The sequence below is a fragment of the Anabrus simplex genome, chromosome 1 (assembly GCF_040414725.1).
Source record: "Anabrus simplex isolate iqAnaSimp1 chromosome 1, ASM4041472v1, whole genome shotgun sequence".
NCBI classification, from domain to species: Eukaryota; Metazoa; Arthropoda; class Insecta; order Orthoptera; family Tettigoniidae; genus Anabrus; species Anabrus simplex.
Genome location: NC_090265.1, coordinates 1,154,055,907 through 1,154,071,533, shown reverse-complemented (window position 1 = coordinate 1,154,071,533; position 15,627 = coordinate 1,154,055,907). Strand labels below are relative to the sequence as shown.

The following is a 15,627-nucleotide window of genomic DNA, read 5'->3' as shown; positions in this document are numbered from 1 at the left end:
GAGGGTCCACCTATTCAATACAATATATCAAGTAAATGATATTACGTAAGTCTTGAGACTAGTTTCAGCCACCTGGTGGCCATCTTCAGCCTAGTACAGTAAAAATTAAACAGATTATGTGATAACTAAAACATATGTATACCAGAAAAAGACAATGTTGCTGGAATAATTATAACATTAAAATATATATCATTATAAAAATTAAGGTTATGATCTTCTTGTCACAATATGATGTCTTTAAGTTGACTTAGGACCTCAGGCAAAGAAGTAAATCTGGAAATCATATCCAGAATTAAGAATGAATAAATATACAGAAAATGAATTAAAAAGGAGAAAAAATATTTATGAGACTCACCTCTAATGTCTGATGTAGGACAAGCACCGACTTGCTGGAAGAAGAGGCAGGCCATGTAAACAAAGATTAAGATTGAAGTTAGGATTGAAAAACTGTTCCATATGGATAAAACAATTTTCTGTAATATTGAGCAGGGGGCCTTTTTGTATAATTTTGAGAATTTTCATGTCTTGGTTGATATTAGTGAACTTATGGTTAGTTTCACCCATGTGCTGTCCCAAGGCCGAAAATCTGTTGTATTTCGGGGTGTTAACATGCTCTAAGTATCTTGTATGGAATCTCCTACCTGTTTGACTGACATAAGATGCGTTACAATTATTACAATTGAGTCTATAAACACCTGACTTGGTGAACGTATTGCTATGATTAATAGAATTGAGGGGCTGAGAGTAAAAGTGGTACAAGTGACATTTCACAAGAAAATGGTCTAAGTTCACATTTGGTAAGCTGAAGTATGGTTCTCTGCAGAGTAAAAGAAGTACAAGTGAGTTTTTGCATAGTGCTGCACTCTGTGATGATAAATTTTAACCTCTAAGTCTGGGCCTGGAATGCATTTTGAATACAACCAGTACAAGTGAAATGGCGGACGAAGGACACATTGCTGCTCTCCTGAATGAAGATTCAGGTAAGTATTTTTCTCATAGTACAACAGTGGTGCAATAGGCATGCTTTTGAGAGTACTTATTGTAATATTAAATGCATGTTTAAATATGCCATATGTGATATCATTCCTTGTTTGTAATACCAGGTTTGTGTTCTTAGGACACAACTGGCGACGTCAGATCCATAGGTATTTATCCATTAGTAATCTGCTGTGCATTTGCAGGTTATTTACATGTAATAAAACATCACACCTGTGCAATTTGTTTTATTATTATTATTAATGCTAGCTTATTTTATGCAATAATTTTAATATTATTCACATGTTATGTTAGTTCATTAGTTCACTTATATTTTACAGAATGCATTCTAAATTTTTTAGATGCAACTTCTGATTCCATTTTACTGAAATATGATGATGATTTTGTGCCCTCAGAATTGAGTTCTATGTCCTCTTCATTAAGTTCAGATCAAAAGGAAAGTACAGTAGAACCTCAATTATACATTCCCGGAAACTATGTTCTCCCATATTATTCGTTCAAATTACGTGGTCCCGTGAGCATCCTCAAATCACGTTGTAAAAATCCTGTATTATCCATTCCTCGAAGAAACTATTTCCCGGACCAACTGTCCAGAAATTTCCGTCCCATGAACGCTAAATCCTCGATCCGCATTTTTCAAGAAACTATCTCACGAAAGGACGGCTACGGCATACTTACGGATCTTGGTGTTAATGTCTTGTCATTGTGATACTGGTAATTTCTGGAAGTACTGTACTGGAAAAGCGATCGGCGGCGAACTTTTATAAGGGACCATCTTAGCATCGCATTCCGGTGGTATTGTTTAGAGAATCCATGGAAATCATAAAGCAGAGTGTGTCCACAACAATTGGAAGGAGACAGAGCGCATTTCTTCGACAGCTCTTGAACACGAAATGAATTTCGTCAAATGTTCATACTTGCAAAAGTCTTGATTACGGTATGTCCAAGGTTAGATGTTTATTTTTTTACTTTCTTTGAGTGTATCGCCGAACAGGATTTCGGCATTTCCCTCAGGGCACTGTTTAGTCGCTGGGCTTTCAGGCAGGAATCGAAACTGCTCCTTAAGTAACAGTACAGTAGTATTTTAATATTATCGTACACGATTATGTTATCGAGACCAGAACAGATGTTGCATCTTACATAAAGCCATGGGAGGTTTTGAGATTGCCTATTACTGTTTTCATCCTAATATAAGACTGGGAATTTCACGTTTTTGTGTTCAAATGTTGTGAAAACCGTAGTGGTTTTATTTGCGCTCGTTGCATTTAAATATTTTTATCCTTTTGCAATCGTACCGACTTGTACAGCGAGCGAGCTTTCCAGCTGAGCTCAAGGTCGCGAATAATCGTAATTTCGGAAGTGTTAATGATATTTTTTCTCTTTCCAGTTTGATTATGATAAATGACGGGCAAACTTTAATTGAATGCATACCTGCCAACTTTCCCGATTTAGACGGGAGACTCCCGATTTTCAACAGTTTTTCCCGCCTCCCGATTATTCTATTATTTCTCCCGATTTTAGCTTATATTTTGGTGAACTTCAAACATTTGTTTTCAAATCTTGCCGTTTCAGCTTTTTTTATGCCAGTGGCCGGAATTCCTTTGCTCATTGGCCACTTTCAAACGAAACATCGACGTTTATTAACCCTGGAACCGGCAATCGTCGTGATCGCGACTCATTTCCCTGTTAACTCAACCGGCAGAGTCGCTATCGAGATGCATTACGCCAGCGCTGACTAATTTCGAGATAGCACCTTGACATTCAACATCTTTATGACATATCTTGCATCATTTTGAAGAGGGAACTCCACTCTATAATACAGAACAATTCTGAAATAGTTTAGTATGACAGAGTGTGCGGTATACACGTGGAAAAACGAGAACGCTTTGCAGACTGTCATTCTGTTGTGCTTGCTGTGGTTGTCCGATGTGCATTAGCTTTCATGGCGCAAAATTATTGAATTGTCAGGAAGTAGTTAAATTCGTAAATGTTTGTTTGATCTGGACGGCGAAGGTGATAGTGACGTATTTTTAGAAGGAATTGATGATTTTGACAATAATTCGTCAGGTAGTGGCGAGTTATATGAGCCTAGGCTAAGTGATTTCGACACTTATATTGACGATCACCATGAACCAGCCACTGATGAAGATAATGATAATGACGGTAATGCAGTTGACCAAACAGAACCGAAGTGGACAAAAGTTTATCTTCCAGAGCCAAAAATAAAAGTGGAAGAGAAGTTCAAAGTTCGAAACGCGGTGTACGAAATTGCCCTCCGGGAAACAGTCCTCCTCTAACATATTTCTATTTGTTTTTCTCTAATGCTGTCTGGAATCATTTAGTGACTGAAACTAATAAATACGCACAGGAAATTATTCGAAATAAAACGAATTCCGGAAATATGGATCCGTATTCTCGTCCGTAAAGATGGGTTGACGTTACACTATCAAAAATCAACAAAATCATTTCTCTAGTTATAAATATGGGTCTGAACCCTAATAACAATATTGAAAAATAGTGGTGCACTTCAAAATCGCAAATATTTCCATATTTTTCTAAAGTCATGTCACTAAAACATTTCGACTGGAAAGAAATATTCTATAACCTGTTGGTAATGGTAATTTTTGATGCCTACATACTGTATAGTTTGAACACCGACAAACCCCTTGAACATGAGGAATTTATGGTTAGTATTGTCGATGGTCTTGTAGATGAAGAAACTCCTCAAAACATTCCACCTGGACCTTCAGGAGAAATGGGACATCAGCTGGTACGCCTCCCAGGGAAAAAACTGCGGTTGTACCCTGTCTGTTCGACTGCAGAGAAAAGTCACGTACCTACTTCTGGTGCCTAGGATGTAATTGTGGTGTCCATAAACAGTACTACCATAAATTAAAACATTTTTGGAGGCCTATGAAAGCAGGAAAAAAGAGGAGCCACCCCGAAGGTAGCGAGGATGAATCTAAGTAGACTCACGTTTTGGTGCGATGTGCTTGTGTTATTTTAGTTCTATTTGACTTTACAATACTTCAATGTAGTGAAACCTTTCTACATATTTTTAATCAGCATAAAATTGTGCAAATTTTGTATATAGTAAAATCTTCATATAATGTTACTTTTTACGTACACGCTGCCCAGAACTTTCGGATTATTTTGGAATACTTAGCGTGTGTTGAATACTTTGCCCATACTGCTTCAGGATACTAAATTAGTAAGTTTAATTTCCTACTATAGTAATCTTCGCCATTTTCTGAATAAAATGACATGTTATACGTGAAAATAAATTGAAAAACAACATTTTTATGAATTTTTTAAAAGTTCCTTCCAAAACTCTCCTACATGCTTGCCGCTTGAAGGTAAACCGCTTGCCGGTTCCAGGGTTAATGCGAGAAATGTTCACGAATGTGCGATGTTTATTGAAACCTTTATATCGTGACGCGTGTATCGATTGTCAATCTCTGGTTCTCGCGTTCTATGTTGGTGTTCGTTCACATCAGTCTAGTCGATTCCATTATCTTTGGTCGATTCTAGAGACTAGTCGCTAGATATTGAGTGTTTCTTAGTAATTTAGTGACAGAATTTCAATGATAACTACTAGTGACTTTTCTAGAGATTTTACGAGCCATTTGGACAGAATTCCGACTAATTTTTATTTGTCTCAATATAAATAAAACGAAGGTTTTGTCTGTACATTGCTCAGAATTTAAAAGAATTTTATTTCCGTACCGGTCGCGACCATAGTAACAAGGGGATATGCATGTTTTAATTTTCCGTAATTTCTATGTCTATGTATGTACGCACGCACGCACGGTCATCACGAGGAAACGGCTGAAGAGAATTTAATGAAAATCGGTATTTAATGTCGGGGAGTAAGTCTCTACAATCTGGGTCATAAATAATTTTATTCTCGCTGAGTGAAATGGTAGTTTAGGGGAAGGCCTAAAATTTAATTCTTAAATATTTGTTATTGGCCCTATCGATAAATACTACATAATTAAAGTTATATATTATAAAATTTCGTATCATTTACGTCTGATACATTTTTACCGTACCGGCTATGATGATAGAGATATTCATGGATTTGGATTTTTTTTCTTGCTAAGTCGTCCATATCAGTGCCGAGGTACGTGAAAATTGGTGAACAGAATTTTATGTAAAGTCGGGGAATAAGGAATTACAGTCTACGCTATAAATAATTTTATTCACTCTGTTTGAAATGGTAGTTTAGGGGAAGGTGCCAAAAATTTAATTTTTAATTACTTCTCTTACTGGTCATATTGAAAAGTACTACATAACAAAAGTCATGGAGAATACAATTTCCAATTATTTATGTCTTATTCACTTTTACCGTACTGACTACAATAATATTGGTGGTGATGGTGATTAAATTGTGAAGATAATTATAAGAATGAGAAAAAAGTCATGAAGGAACGATTACTTAAATAACACAAGAGGTTGTCATGAAAGAAAGGACTCACTTGACATTAGATGCTCTAAATCACAGATTTGGAAGAAAACTAAGTGTGAGGGCCTCCAATATTGAAAGCTCATAAAATTGATCAATGATAACATTACATTGACCATTGTTTGTTGTGATGTGCTTTGTGTATTCTGTTGCCATTTATCTCCAATAGATGGGATTACTGCTGCGTATTGAGTATGACAGCCTGCCTGAAAATTGGCGGGAAGTAGCTGGGGAGTGGAGAGTTAGATCTCTCTTCTTTAGCATGCCATTCCTCTGGTTCATACATTTTCTGATACTACTGGTATGTAACACACTGGATCATCATAGTATTCCAGGTATTCAATCCCTACTCTGAGGCAGTGATTGGAATGAGCAGTGTGCACACTTAAACGGAATAATTACACAGGAGTGTTCGCAGCTGTCTGCAGCCTGGTCATTCTAGCTCTGAAACTTTTAACTGTTAGATCGATACTGTAGTACCTTTTGCTAAAAGTGAGAAAATATGCTATTTTCATTTTATCGAATATTTCATATGACAACATTGCTTTTTATCGCAACATTCATACTGGCGTCATTGTAATGACCTATGTTGACTTTAGTTGGGAAAACTATAAGGACAGTCTTTCTGAGAATTCTGTAGCGAAACACGGGTTCATCAGCTAGTTATTTGATCCAAATAGCATTGCGCTTTGCATAATCGCACGGGCGCTTGGTGCAATATATTAATCTATGCACGTGCATGACTGATTCACACATGTGGAGCATGAGTTCATACTATTTTCAGCATGCTTATCAGAGACCGATCATCTCACTCACATACTTCCTATGAGGGAATAGAGATGTGTAATTTTTAGCCTTGTAGCCTCGTAGCCTCGTATAGCTACAGTCGGGCTTTGAGACAATAAGTGTTATGAATATATTGAAGTACTGTAAGACATGTAGAATAAGCAGTTGTGATCAATTGTATCTCCTGATTTCTCCTGATTTTTCCTGATTTTCATATCAAAATCTCCTGATTTTTCATTTTGTAAAGTTGGCAGGTGTGTGAATGTATTTGAGAACTTGAAGTTCGATACTTACATTCGAAACCATATTCTCGAGTTTAACATAACCTTGAAAAGCCAACGTAGGCCTAATTTATGTGGTACAAGATTTCCATAAACTGACTACGAACAGATACTGGTGACCAAATGACAATGGAAGATTTAAAAAAAGAGGACTTCGCCATCATGTTGGGCGCTTTTATATCTAATATGCTTTATTTTATTAGATCAGAGATAGAGAATTAAAGACTACTTGTGGTCGATTGTTGTTTGGCTTGTCTTTGCGGGTACCGTGTTAGATTTTTCAAAGAGTTTGGCTCTGGCTGATCAAAGTTGCTGAACTGAAAGAAGTTTTCAGAGGAAACTGATGAAGTTTCCCCGGTAAAACTGAATGCAAAGTTTCCAGAGTTTTAAGTCGTCTACCGGTAATTCATGTTTGAAGCTAGCCCCGAGGTCTAACTAGCCTGCTTCTCACCCGGAGGGCCCGGATTCGATTACCGGCCAGGTCAGGCATTTTTTACCTCGATATGAGGGCTGGCTCCAGGTTCACTCATTCTACGATTACCTTTAATTGAGTAGCTATTGAATGGTGAGATGGCGGCTCCAGTCTAGAGAGCCCGGAATAACGGCCGAAAGGATTCGACACACTGACCATGCGTCACCTCGTAATCTGCAGGCCTTCGGATTGAGGGCGGTCGCTTGGTAGGTGGAAGGCCCATTGGGGCTGTAGTTTGGTTTGGTTTGGTTTGGTTTGGTTTGGTTTGGGGGTGTTTGAAAGATTATAAGTATACATATTTCATTTTTGTGATGTTTAGCCAAATTGTTGATGGTTCATTCATTCCCGGATTTTTCGTTTTCCCGTGTTGTACGTTATTTTTCTGTGGTCCGTCCAAAAACGGAGAATCGAGGTTCCAGTGTAGTCAATTTATCGTTAAGTTCATTCACCCGGGAAGCCATTCTTACAATATTATGAAGATCTACCAACAACATATTTTTTATCTGAGAGTTTTGTGGACCTACAATCTATGTGTGCATGACCTTAAATCAAGAAAAGCCAAGATGTTCATGTGGGATGAATCTACCACTGGGAGGGGTTCACACGAAATTGGTTCATGCTTAGTCAGGTATTCGGAACAGATGAGTAGTGAAATATCTCATATTATTGCATACAGTGACTGCTGCGGTGTTCAAAAGAAGAACTGCCATATTGTGAAATACTGGATGTACATCTTGAGGCAAAATCAAGATATTGACTCAATAGATCACAAGTTCCTTAAACCTGGCCATACATATGTGGAATGCGATCAAGATTTTGGTCTCATTGAAAAAGGCAATGAAACACTTGAAATATGTATTTGTTCCCCAAGATTGGATGGAAGCAGTGAAGGAGGTCACAAGAAAGTTTTCCAAGGTAGAAATGACAAAAGAAAACTTTCTTTCAATTAAACCTATGAATTTTGTAACAAAGGACAAAGTTCCTTAAAAAGTTTTCCATAGTAGAAGTGACAAAAGAAAACTTTCTTCCAATTAAACCTAAAGATACAGAAGGAAATACAATACAGTGGAGGAATATCCAATGGATCCAAATCACTGAAGTAAATCCTCTAACAATGCAGTTCAAATGTACACTAAACCGTGACTTTCCGTTTAGAAAAGCAGATTTTAAAAGGCATTCTTGGTGGGCCATCAGTGTTTTCTCTCACGCCTTTATGCGAAGATGGCATTAAAATAAAATATGTGAAGTGGAAAGATCTTCAGATGATCATGGAATACATCACTCCAGTTCGTCACGAGTTCTACAACAATACGTCCCATTCTCGGACAGCCGTTACAATGAATGCAGGAAGAGGGAGGGGAGAAACAAGAGGACGTGGAGGAAGAAGGGGATGAATGCAGGGAAGTCTGAAGAAAGCACAACAAAATGGTACGGCATCACGAGTGTTGCCTCTTGGAAGAACATTCTTCAAGAGATACCACAGAAGGGAATGGTTCTGATTCTGTAAACACTGACTGTGATGGAAATATAGAAAGTGACTATGAATGTCTCATGTTATATTTTCGTTTGAGTTTTTGTACATTATTTGTTGTTTACCTGTCGTTTTCTTCAGCCTGTTAATTCAATTATGCATTAATTGTTCATATAACCTTGTCTTATAATGAGCATGCATTGTAAATCAACTGCTATGTATCAACAATTTAAAAATAACACAGGGTAATTAAATTGCGTTTGCACTTGTACCCCTTTTACTCTAAAGTTTTCAGACACAAAAAGTGAAGTGTTTTTAATACGTTTTAAAAAATAATGCAGGGGCACTACAATCACCAACCATACCTACAAATATCCACAGACTCACTGACTGTGAGAAAATAATATTTGATGTTTTGAAAACAACTCTCAGAATTTACAAACAGCCATTCAACTTTAGCGGTCATTTACGCAGTTTGCACAAAGGAGCACTTGTATCACTTGTACTCTCAGTCCCTTAATTGGTATTGTGTAAAATATGTTTCTGTTACAAGTTTTGAAGGCTATTTTGACATTTTGCTTTTAAAATATGTTTGTGATTTGGTAGATTTGTTTATTATTAAACGTAAAATTGGGTAAAAAATTGTTGTGAGTTTTTTCTTTTGTTAAGGTGTTTGAAGGTTGGTGTTTATGTTTATTAATGATTTTCTCTATAACGGAGCTGTTGTAGCCATTAAATTTTGCTATACTGCGAATGGTGTTTAATTCATTTTTAAGATTTTTTTTAGACAGCGGGATGCTAAAAGCTCGGTGTACCATACTATGGAATTTATGGCATGTAAATACCATGTTTCTCCTCAAATTGATCCACTCGAATTTCGAAACTTATTGTAATACTTGAATGCTTCTCTATAACTTGCCTATAAGTAAATTCACATAGGTAAGCAAATTATGATATAATACACTGGATGCTATCTTATATCTTACATCTCTCCTATACTGTATACCGCTATGTTTAAATTGCATCCAGTTCAACAGTGTCACATTCCATTGAGGTCATTAGGGCAGGATCAAAAATTACGTATGTACCTTTGACCAAAAAAGGGAAGAGAGCTGCTGCAACTAAATTAAATCAAGGATTATGGGAGACTGAGCTGACAGCAAGCATGCATGCTGCAGGGTATGAAAAGCCAATGTATGGAAATCAGTCATTGCAAGTAGAATTGTGAAAATGGAAAAATCCTGGCTCATGTGCTTCCATTCCATATAAAACTGAGGGTCCTGTGTCTTATAATTTAAGATTAGTTATAAGTGGGGATTATTTTTCTCCATCGGTTTCGTATAAAAATGTAGGGTGTGTGATATACATGATGGTAAGATTATACGAGTAAAAATGATATTGTTAGGTTTGACTATCTGACTGTAAATGTTGATATTCTTTTACCAGTATCTTAATTTTCATTTCGTACATCCTGCACTTGTGTGTTATCTTATTCTTAAACTTGCTCTATTTGAGTGTACCATACATAATTGTTTCTTACTTTTTCTTTTAGTTGTTCAATGTGATAGCAGACACTGAAGTCACTAGCAAACTTCTCATTGAAAAGGGAAATTTACAACAGAGAAGGACTATGATTCCATTGAACAAAATTATCGGCCACAAGCTGGACGATATGACTATCAAACTGGCTCAGGACTTGGTAGGTACAGTTTTTCCTTTTTCTTTCTGTAACTTATGTTCTATAAGGGATAGAATTCAGTGAATGCAAGTAGAATTGTAAAAAATGAAAACGCCTGCCTCATGGACTTCCATTCCATTCCATGTCTTATAATTTAAGATTATTAATCACTTTTATAACTCCTTCCTTGTTTGTCATCACTGGGCAGCGGCCGATAGGGACAAGTACCCGCCATTCTGTGAAATACCATTGGAAGTTACAGTTGTATTTGAATGGTGCCAAGTGTAGGTGTGTTATATTTGAATAGTGTTCCGAACGATAGTCCATTATTTCTTACCGTTGGTAGTTTTCTGGCTCCTCCTTTGATTGTTACTTAGCATGGAGTATCTCTTGTATTTTCTGCTTTATTTTCTTGCTAGTCCTTTTTGGCTCTGTTATGTGCTTCATATATATCATTCAGTTGGACCTCTGTAGGCATAAACAATAACACTATTAAATAGATATCTTCTTACTTGAATGTTACTAACCTGTTTTGTTCGTCTTTGAACAGTACGTACCACTGTAATACATTTCTCTACTCTATTAAGGGTTTTCTGATGGTAATAGCCGTTAGTGACCCTGAGTCCAAATTTCTCTTCTATCATTGTTTTCTACTTTTCTTGCTTCTTCCCCTTTGCACTCAACATCTACATGGGATGCTCTAATTTATGTTTATTCCGTCTGATTTGTTTGGAGATCCATCTCTTCTCATCAGTGACAGTTAAAACAGCTCATAGATAAATGATCTGATGCTGTAATTACTTCAGTGCACACAGAATTGGTACATAATTGTGTTCCTAATACCAAAATGCACGCAGTTTCAAAAAAAAAAAAAAAGTGTTTATGTCACAAAAACAGGTTTTGATGGAAATAGAGCGAAACCTCGTTAGTGCATTCCTCATTAACACGTTTTCCCGCTTAGCACGTCATAAATTCGAAGTCCCAATTCTCATCGTATTAACTATATATATAAAAATAACTCGCTTATCACGTCACAAATTTTTGCTATCACCGCTTGATACGATTACATTTTTCCTAGCCCTGAAGATGTTGTTTATCACGCCTTAAGAAAGAAACGTGATTTCCAACTCGGGTAATAGCTGTTGCCACAGTTGCGTGATTACGGAAAAAGGCCACAAATTCCGGAACTTCACAGGATAAGTTGCATGTTTGGGGAGCAAGCCGTTAGCCTCAAGAAGTTTTGCTTGCTGGTCAGCAGCGAGATTGCTGAAAAACAGTGAGCCTGTTTGTGCTTGTACTTCACATTCCATTCAGAAGTTAGAAATTTATTTTGTGTTGAGTGGTACAGTGAAATGTAGCATAGTGTGATACGGTAGCCTATATCTGGGATTAGGAACATAATCGTGTGGAACTGACTAGCATGATACATATTTGTCTTGTGATAGCCTAGTTATCGATACGGATAAAGTCTTGAAATTCCTTTCTAATGAACACAAAATTAAAATCCGTGAAAGTGGACTGGCGTCCACATTTTAAGTGCACAGAAGTCGCGATTGTTGAACTCGTGCCTTTGAGTTTCGTCTCGGATCACTTGAGTTGATAACACAATAAAGGTGTTTTATAATCCACCTATTCAATACTTTTATTTTCACTTATAGTGGTTACATAAAACAGATTATCAGTTAAATGGGACATGTTTCGTCCTCAGTTTAGGGCATCTTCAGCCTAAAAACAATCTTCAAGAGTACATCTAATATTAAATATGGAAGCTAAAAGTTTAGCCAGTTATTAAAATTCGGGATATAAAAATGTGAAAAATGATGCATTATACAAACATGTTAATGGAAACACAGTCAATGATTAAACTATGATCTTGTCGGAGACTAAAACTTCTTCCATTAAAATTCCAATTAAAATAGTTCATTTCAAAATGTTAATGGAATATCAGAGTGATAATAACATAATGCCAATGACAGGAGGGCATGAACACAAGCACAAACATGAATGTCATAAAAACAACGTGTTCAAGGTCGCTAAAGAAATTCGTGAGCATAAGGTGAAACGGATGCAACAGTTGAAATATTGTAGAAGTAGCCTTTAGTACCGGTGGGCAATACTCTTGGCTGAAACCTTGTCAGGAAATGTCAGAGGATACTGAAAAATGTTCTATGTTAGTTGAAAGTTGTTATTTGTTAACTACTGTTGTGTTGGTAGCTGCCCTTCTGTTGGCTCTGAGTCTCGTATTATAATTACTCGGACACGGTCCACAGCATGGTCACGCGCTATTGGCAATAAGTCGGATACGGGCGTGAATGTGTTAACATGTTTGTATAATGTATCATTTTTCACATTTTTATATCCCGAATTTTTATAACTGGCTAAACTTTTAGCTTCCATATTTAATATTAAGATGTACTCTTGAAGATTGTTTTTAGGCTGAAGATGCCCTAAATTGAGAGCGAAACATGTCCCATTTAACTGATAGTCTGTTTATGTAACCACTATAAGTGAAATTAAAGTATTGAATAGATGGATTATAAAAACACCTTTATTGTTTTATGAACTGTAAATTTTCAATACAGACCAAAAATGAGATTTATCACTTGAGTTGATCGAAGTTTTGTAGATTTCAAAGTGGCAGCCAAAGTCATTGCTTCCAGTCGCAAATGGTCGAGTGTAACCTCTGATTCACTGTGTAAGAGTAGTTTGCCTGTTTTTCTACGGGGTCGGGTATGAGGTGAGGTGAATCTGTTGTGGCAGGTTTTTATGACCGGATTCTCTTCCTGATGTCAACCTCACCATAGGAGTTAATGAAATGAAATGAATAATGTGATAATATAATAGCAGGAAGGACGAGGGTGACACCCGGTGCCGGGCACATAGCCTGCTCCTGTTGAATAGCACCAAGTGGTCTGCTCAAGGCTTAACGTACCCATCTGATGGATGAATCAGCATTGTTGTATATCCTCACTCCATATAAGCACTGCGGAGAGGTTTGGAATTTAATCCAGGCTTTTGGCATACAATCTAGTCAGACCATTGACACCGAGGTGTCATATTTTTTCACCTTCTCCTTCCTAACGTTTTTGGACCTGGCGCTAATGCTTGTAGAAATTGGTATTTTTCCACCTTAATTTACTTTGAATTCCTGTCGTCGCTCTCCCTAACTACTTCTAGTTCTAATACTCTCATTGACTCCGAGATGGCGTGAGTATCTGTTTCTTATACTAGCTGACATCTAGTCGGAAACTTGGTACTACGTTGCTCCGCCTACTAACCAATGAGAGCTTGCTTCCAGAAGAAAAGCTAATCTCCGATTATTGAGGAAGAGTCTGGCGTGAGTTGTGAACTGAGATACACGCACGGTTCTTGCCTGTCTGGTGGGAGCACATTCCGCCTCTTGTTATGGATGTGACTTGAACAAAAAAAGTGAAAAGGGCCTCTCCCGTGGCCCTTCTTATGATCTTGGGTCTTTAATCAACGCGGGAGCTGCTCTAGTTGGTATTTTTAGTTTAATCGTTGCATCGCTTCATCATCCAGAATGTAAGTTTTTTTAAATGGCATCTTGACGCCTTCCTAATTCAGTGAAGATTTTCTGCTATTCTACGAATCTAATTCTCTTCAGCTTCAAACAATTTCTGTACCCGTCGTGTAGTAATGGTGGACTCTTAATTGAACGGAAGATCTCGGCCTTTTAAAAGAAATTTGGATATTATTATTATTTCGAAAGAAATCATTGAAACCTTTATTCGGGTGATTTGTGTAAAATAATTTAAGAAGTATCGGAGTTTGAATACCTTACGCTCATGTGGTAAAGCGTGGGTAAAGCTTGTAAAGTATCAATTTAGCTACCTTATCAAAACATGCTAAGCGAGTCTATTTATCCAGTTGAGTTCTAACCAAGTGGACTGTAATTATTTAATTATGCTGTGTTTGAGTTAGATTTTTGTTCGTGTTTCTTGTTCCTTGTTTTTCCTTTCGTTCCCTTGGTTCTGATAAGCCTAGTATCCGTGGTCACCCGTTACCATGCTTGATACATGGCGTTTGTTGGTTACCATGCTAACGTTTTTTTTAAAATCGGTTTTGTTGACTGATTTTTAATGCTGTGTTTTCCCCGGATCGTGGATGTTGTTGGTTGTTTGCCAACTATTTCGGTATGGATGTGATTATGCTTTATTTTGATTGATTTCTCTTCTCTTGGGTGACCTTGTGCTCGGGTTTAGGCTATTTAATTTTTAATTTCGGTTATCCTTCGGTTTCTTCGGGGTACTATGTGTCGTGTTAATTTTTCTCCACTTCTTGATTTATTCCCTTAGTGAGAGCTCGGTGGATCTGGAAGACTTCAAAATGGATTCAATGTGAACTGATACTAGTATCAAACTAACTTTGCTGGTATGATGAGGGCTCACTTATTTAATAATTTAGTGTTTTCCTTTATTTTTTGGGGGTTGATCTCCCTAAGTTTTAAAATATATTTACTTGATATCTTAATTCAAATTAATGTATACATTTTTAATTTCTCCTGCGTTGAGTATTTCCTTTCCCTAACCTTCTAAAGATTAACTCACTAAATAAATCATTTGTTTTAAATTCCCCCATGAAAGTGTTGTTCTTTCTTAAACTAACTAGTTGGTACCAGGTACGATTTTCTTTCTCCTAGTTCCGGGTGCGTTTTCTTGTCCTTATTTATGGTAAGTATCTTGTTCTTGTTTAGTTTTGTGTTGATGATATAACTCTGGGTTCGGTTCCAGCTTGTACTCTTTATTCTCTTATTTGTGTTTCAGTTAATTTTTCCTTTCTTTCTTGTTAATTTACTGCCGTGAACGTAGAGTGTTGTGTATGATCTACCTCACGGGTCACCATTTACACTTCAATGCCTTAATGATCATGGCCACCAGGCTGTTGTGAGGAGAAAATAATGCTTAATCCATTGCTCCAAAATAAAGAGCTTTTACTAACATTTTGTTTTAGGAGTGGGATCTGCAATAATACTTCCGATATTTATTGGCCCTGGTGCACATGTTTTTGTATGTTGTCCGGTGTTTATTATACCTTTCAGTAGACTTTTTTTATAAGCCCAAGTGGAAAAGGTTTTTGTATTTGTTCTTGTGTATTTTTGCCAACGGCCATACCATGTTGAATACACCGGTTCTCGTCCGATCTTGTGTATTTTTACACCTTTTAATACATTCCTCTCATCTTTATAAATTGTAGATATAATTTTCACTGTACTTGCAGATACACTATGTAAAATGACGCATCGGAAAAATTCATATGTAATGTTTCCATATCCCTGTTGGATAGTTTATATTCGTATATTCAGTAGTATGTTTTCTTCTGTTACACGTTCTTTTTCCTTGTCCCCAACAGAAATGTCTTAATGAAGTTTTACTGTAGTATCCTTTTATACTTTTGTCTTTGTACAATATTATGCATACAGATATTATACAGTTACCCAAATGAGCAATGGAAAGGAAC

The 15,627-nt window shown here is 36.8% G+C and overlaps 1 protein-coding gene across 1 annotated transcript in view; it reads left to right on the top strand.

Annotated features, from left to right (window-relative positions):
- Nucleotides 1-15,627, top strand: part of SMC2 (structural maintenance of chromosomes 2) — a 349,885-nt gene that overhangs the window by 158,265 nt on the left and 175,993 nt on the right. The window contains exon 12 of the mRNA XM_067137430.2: nucleotides 10,024-10,170. Coding sequence (XP_066993531.2) covers nucleotides 10,024-10,170 — 147 coding nt within the window. The remainder of the gene's footprint in view (nucleotides 1-10,023; nucleotides 10,171-15,627) is intronic.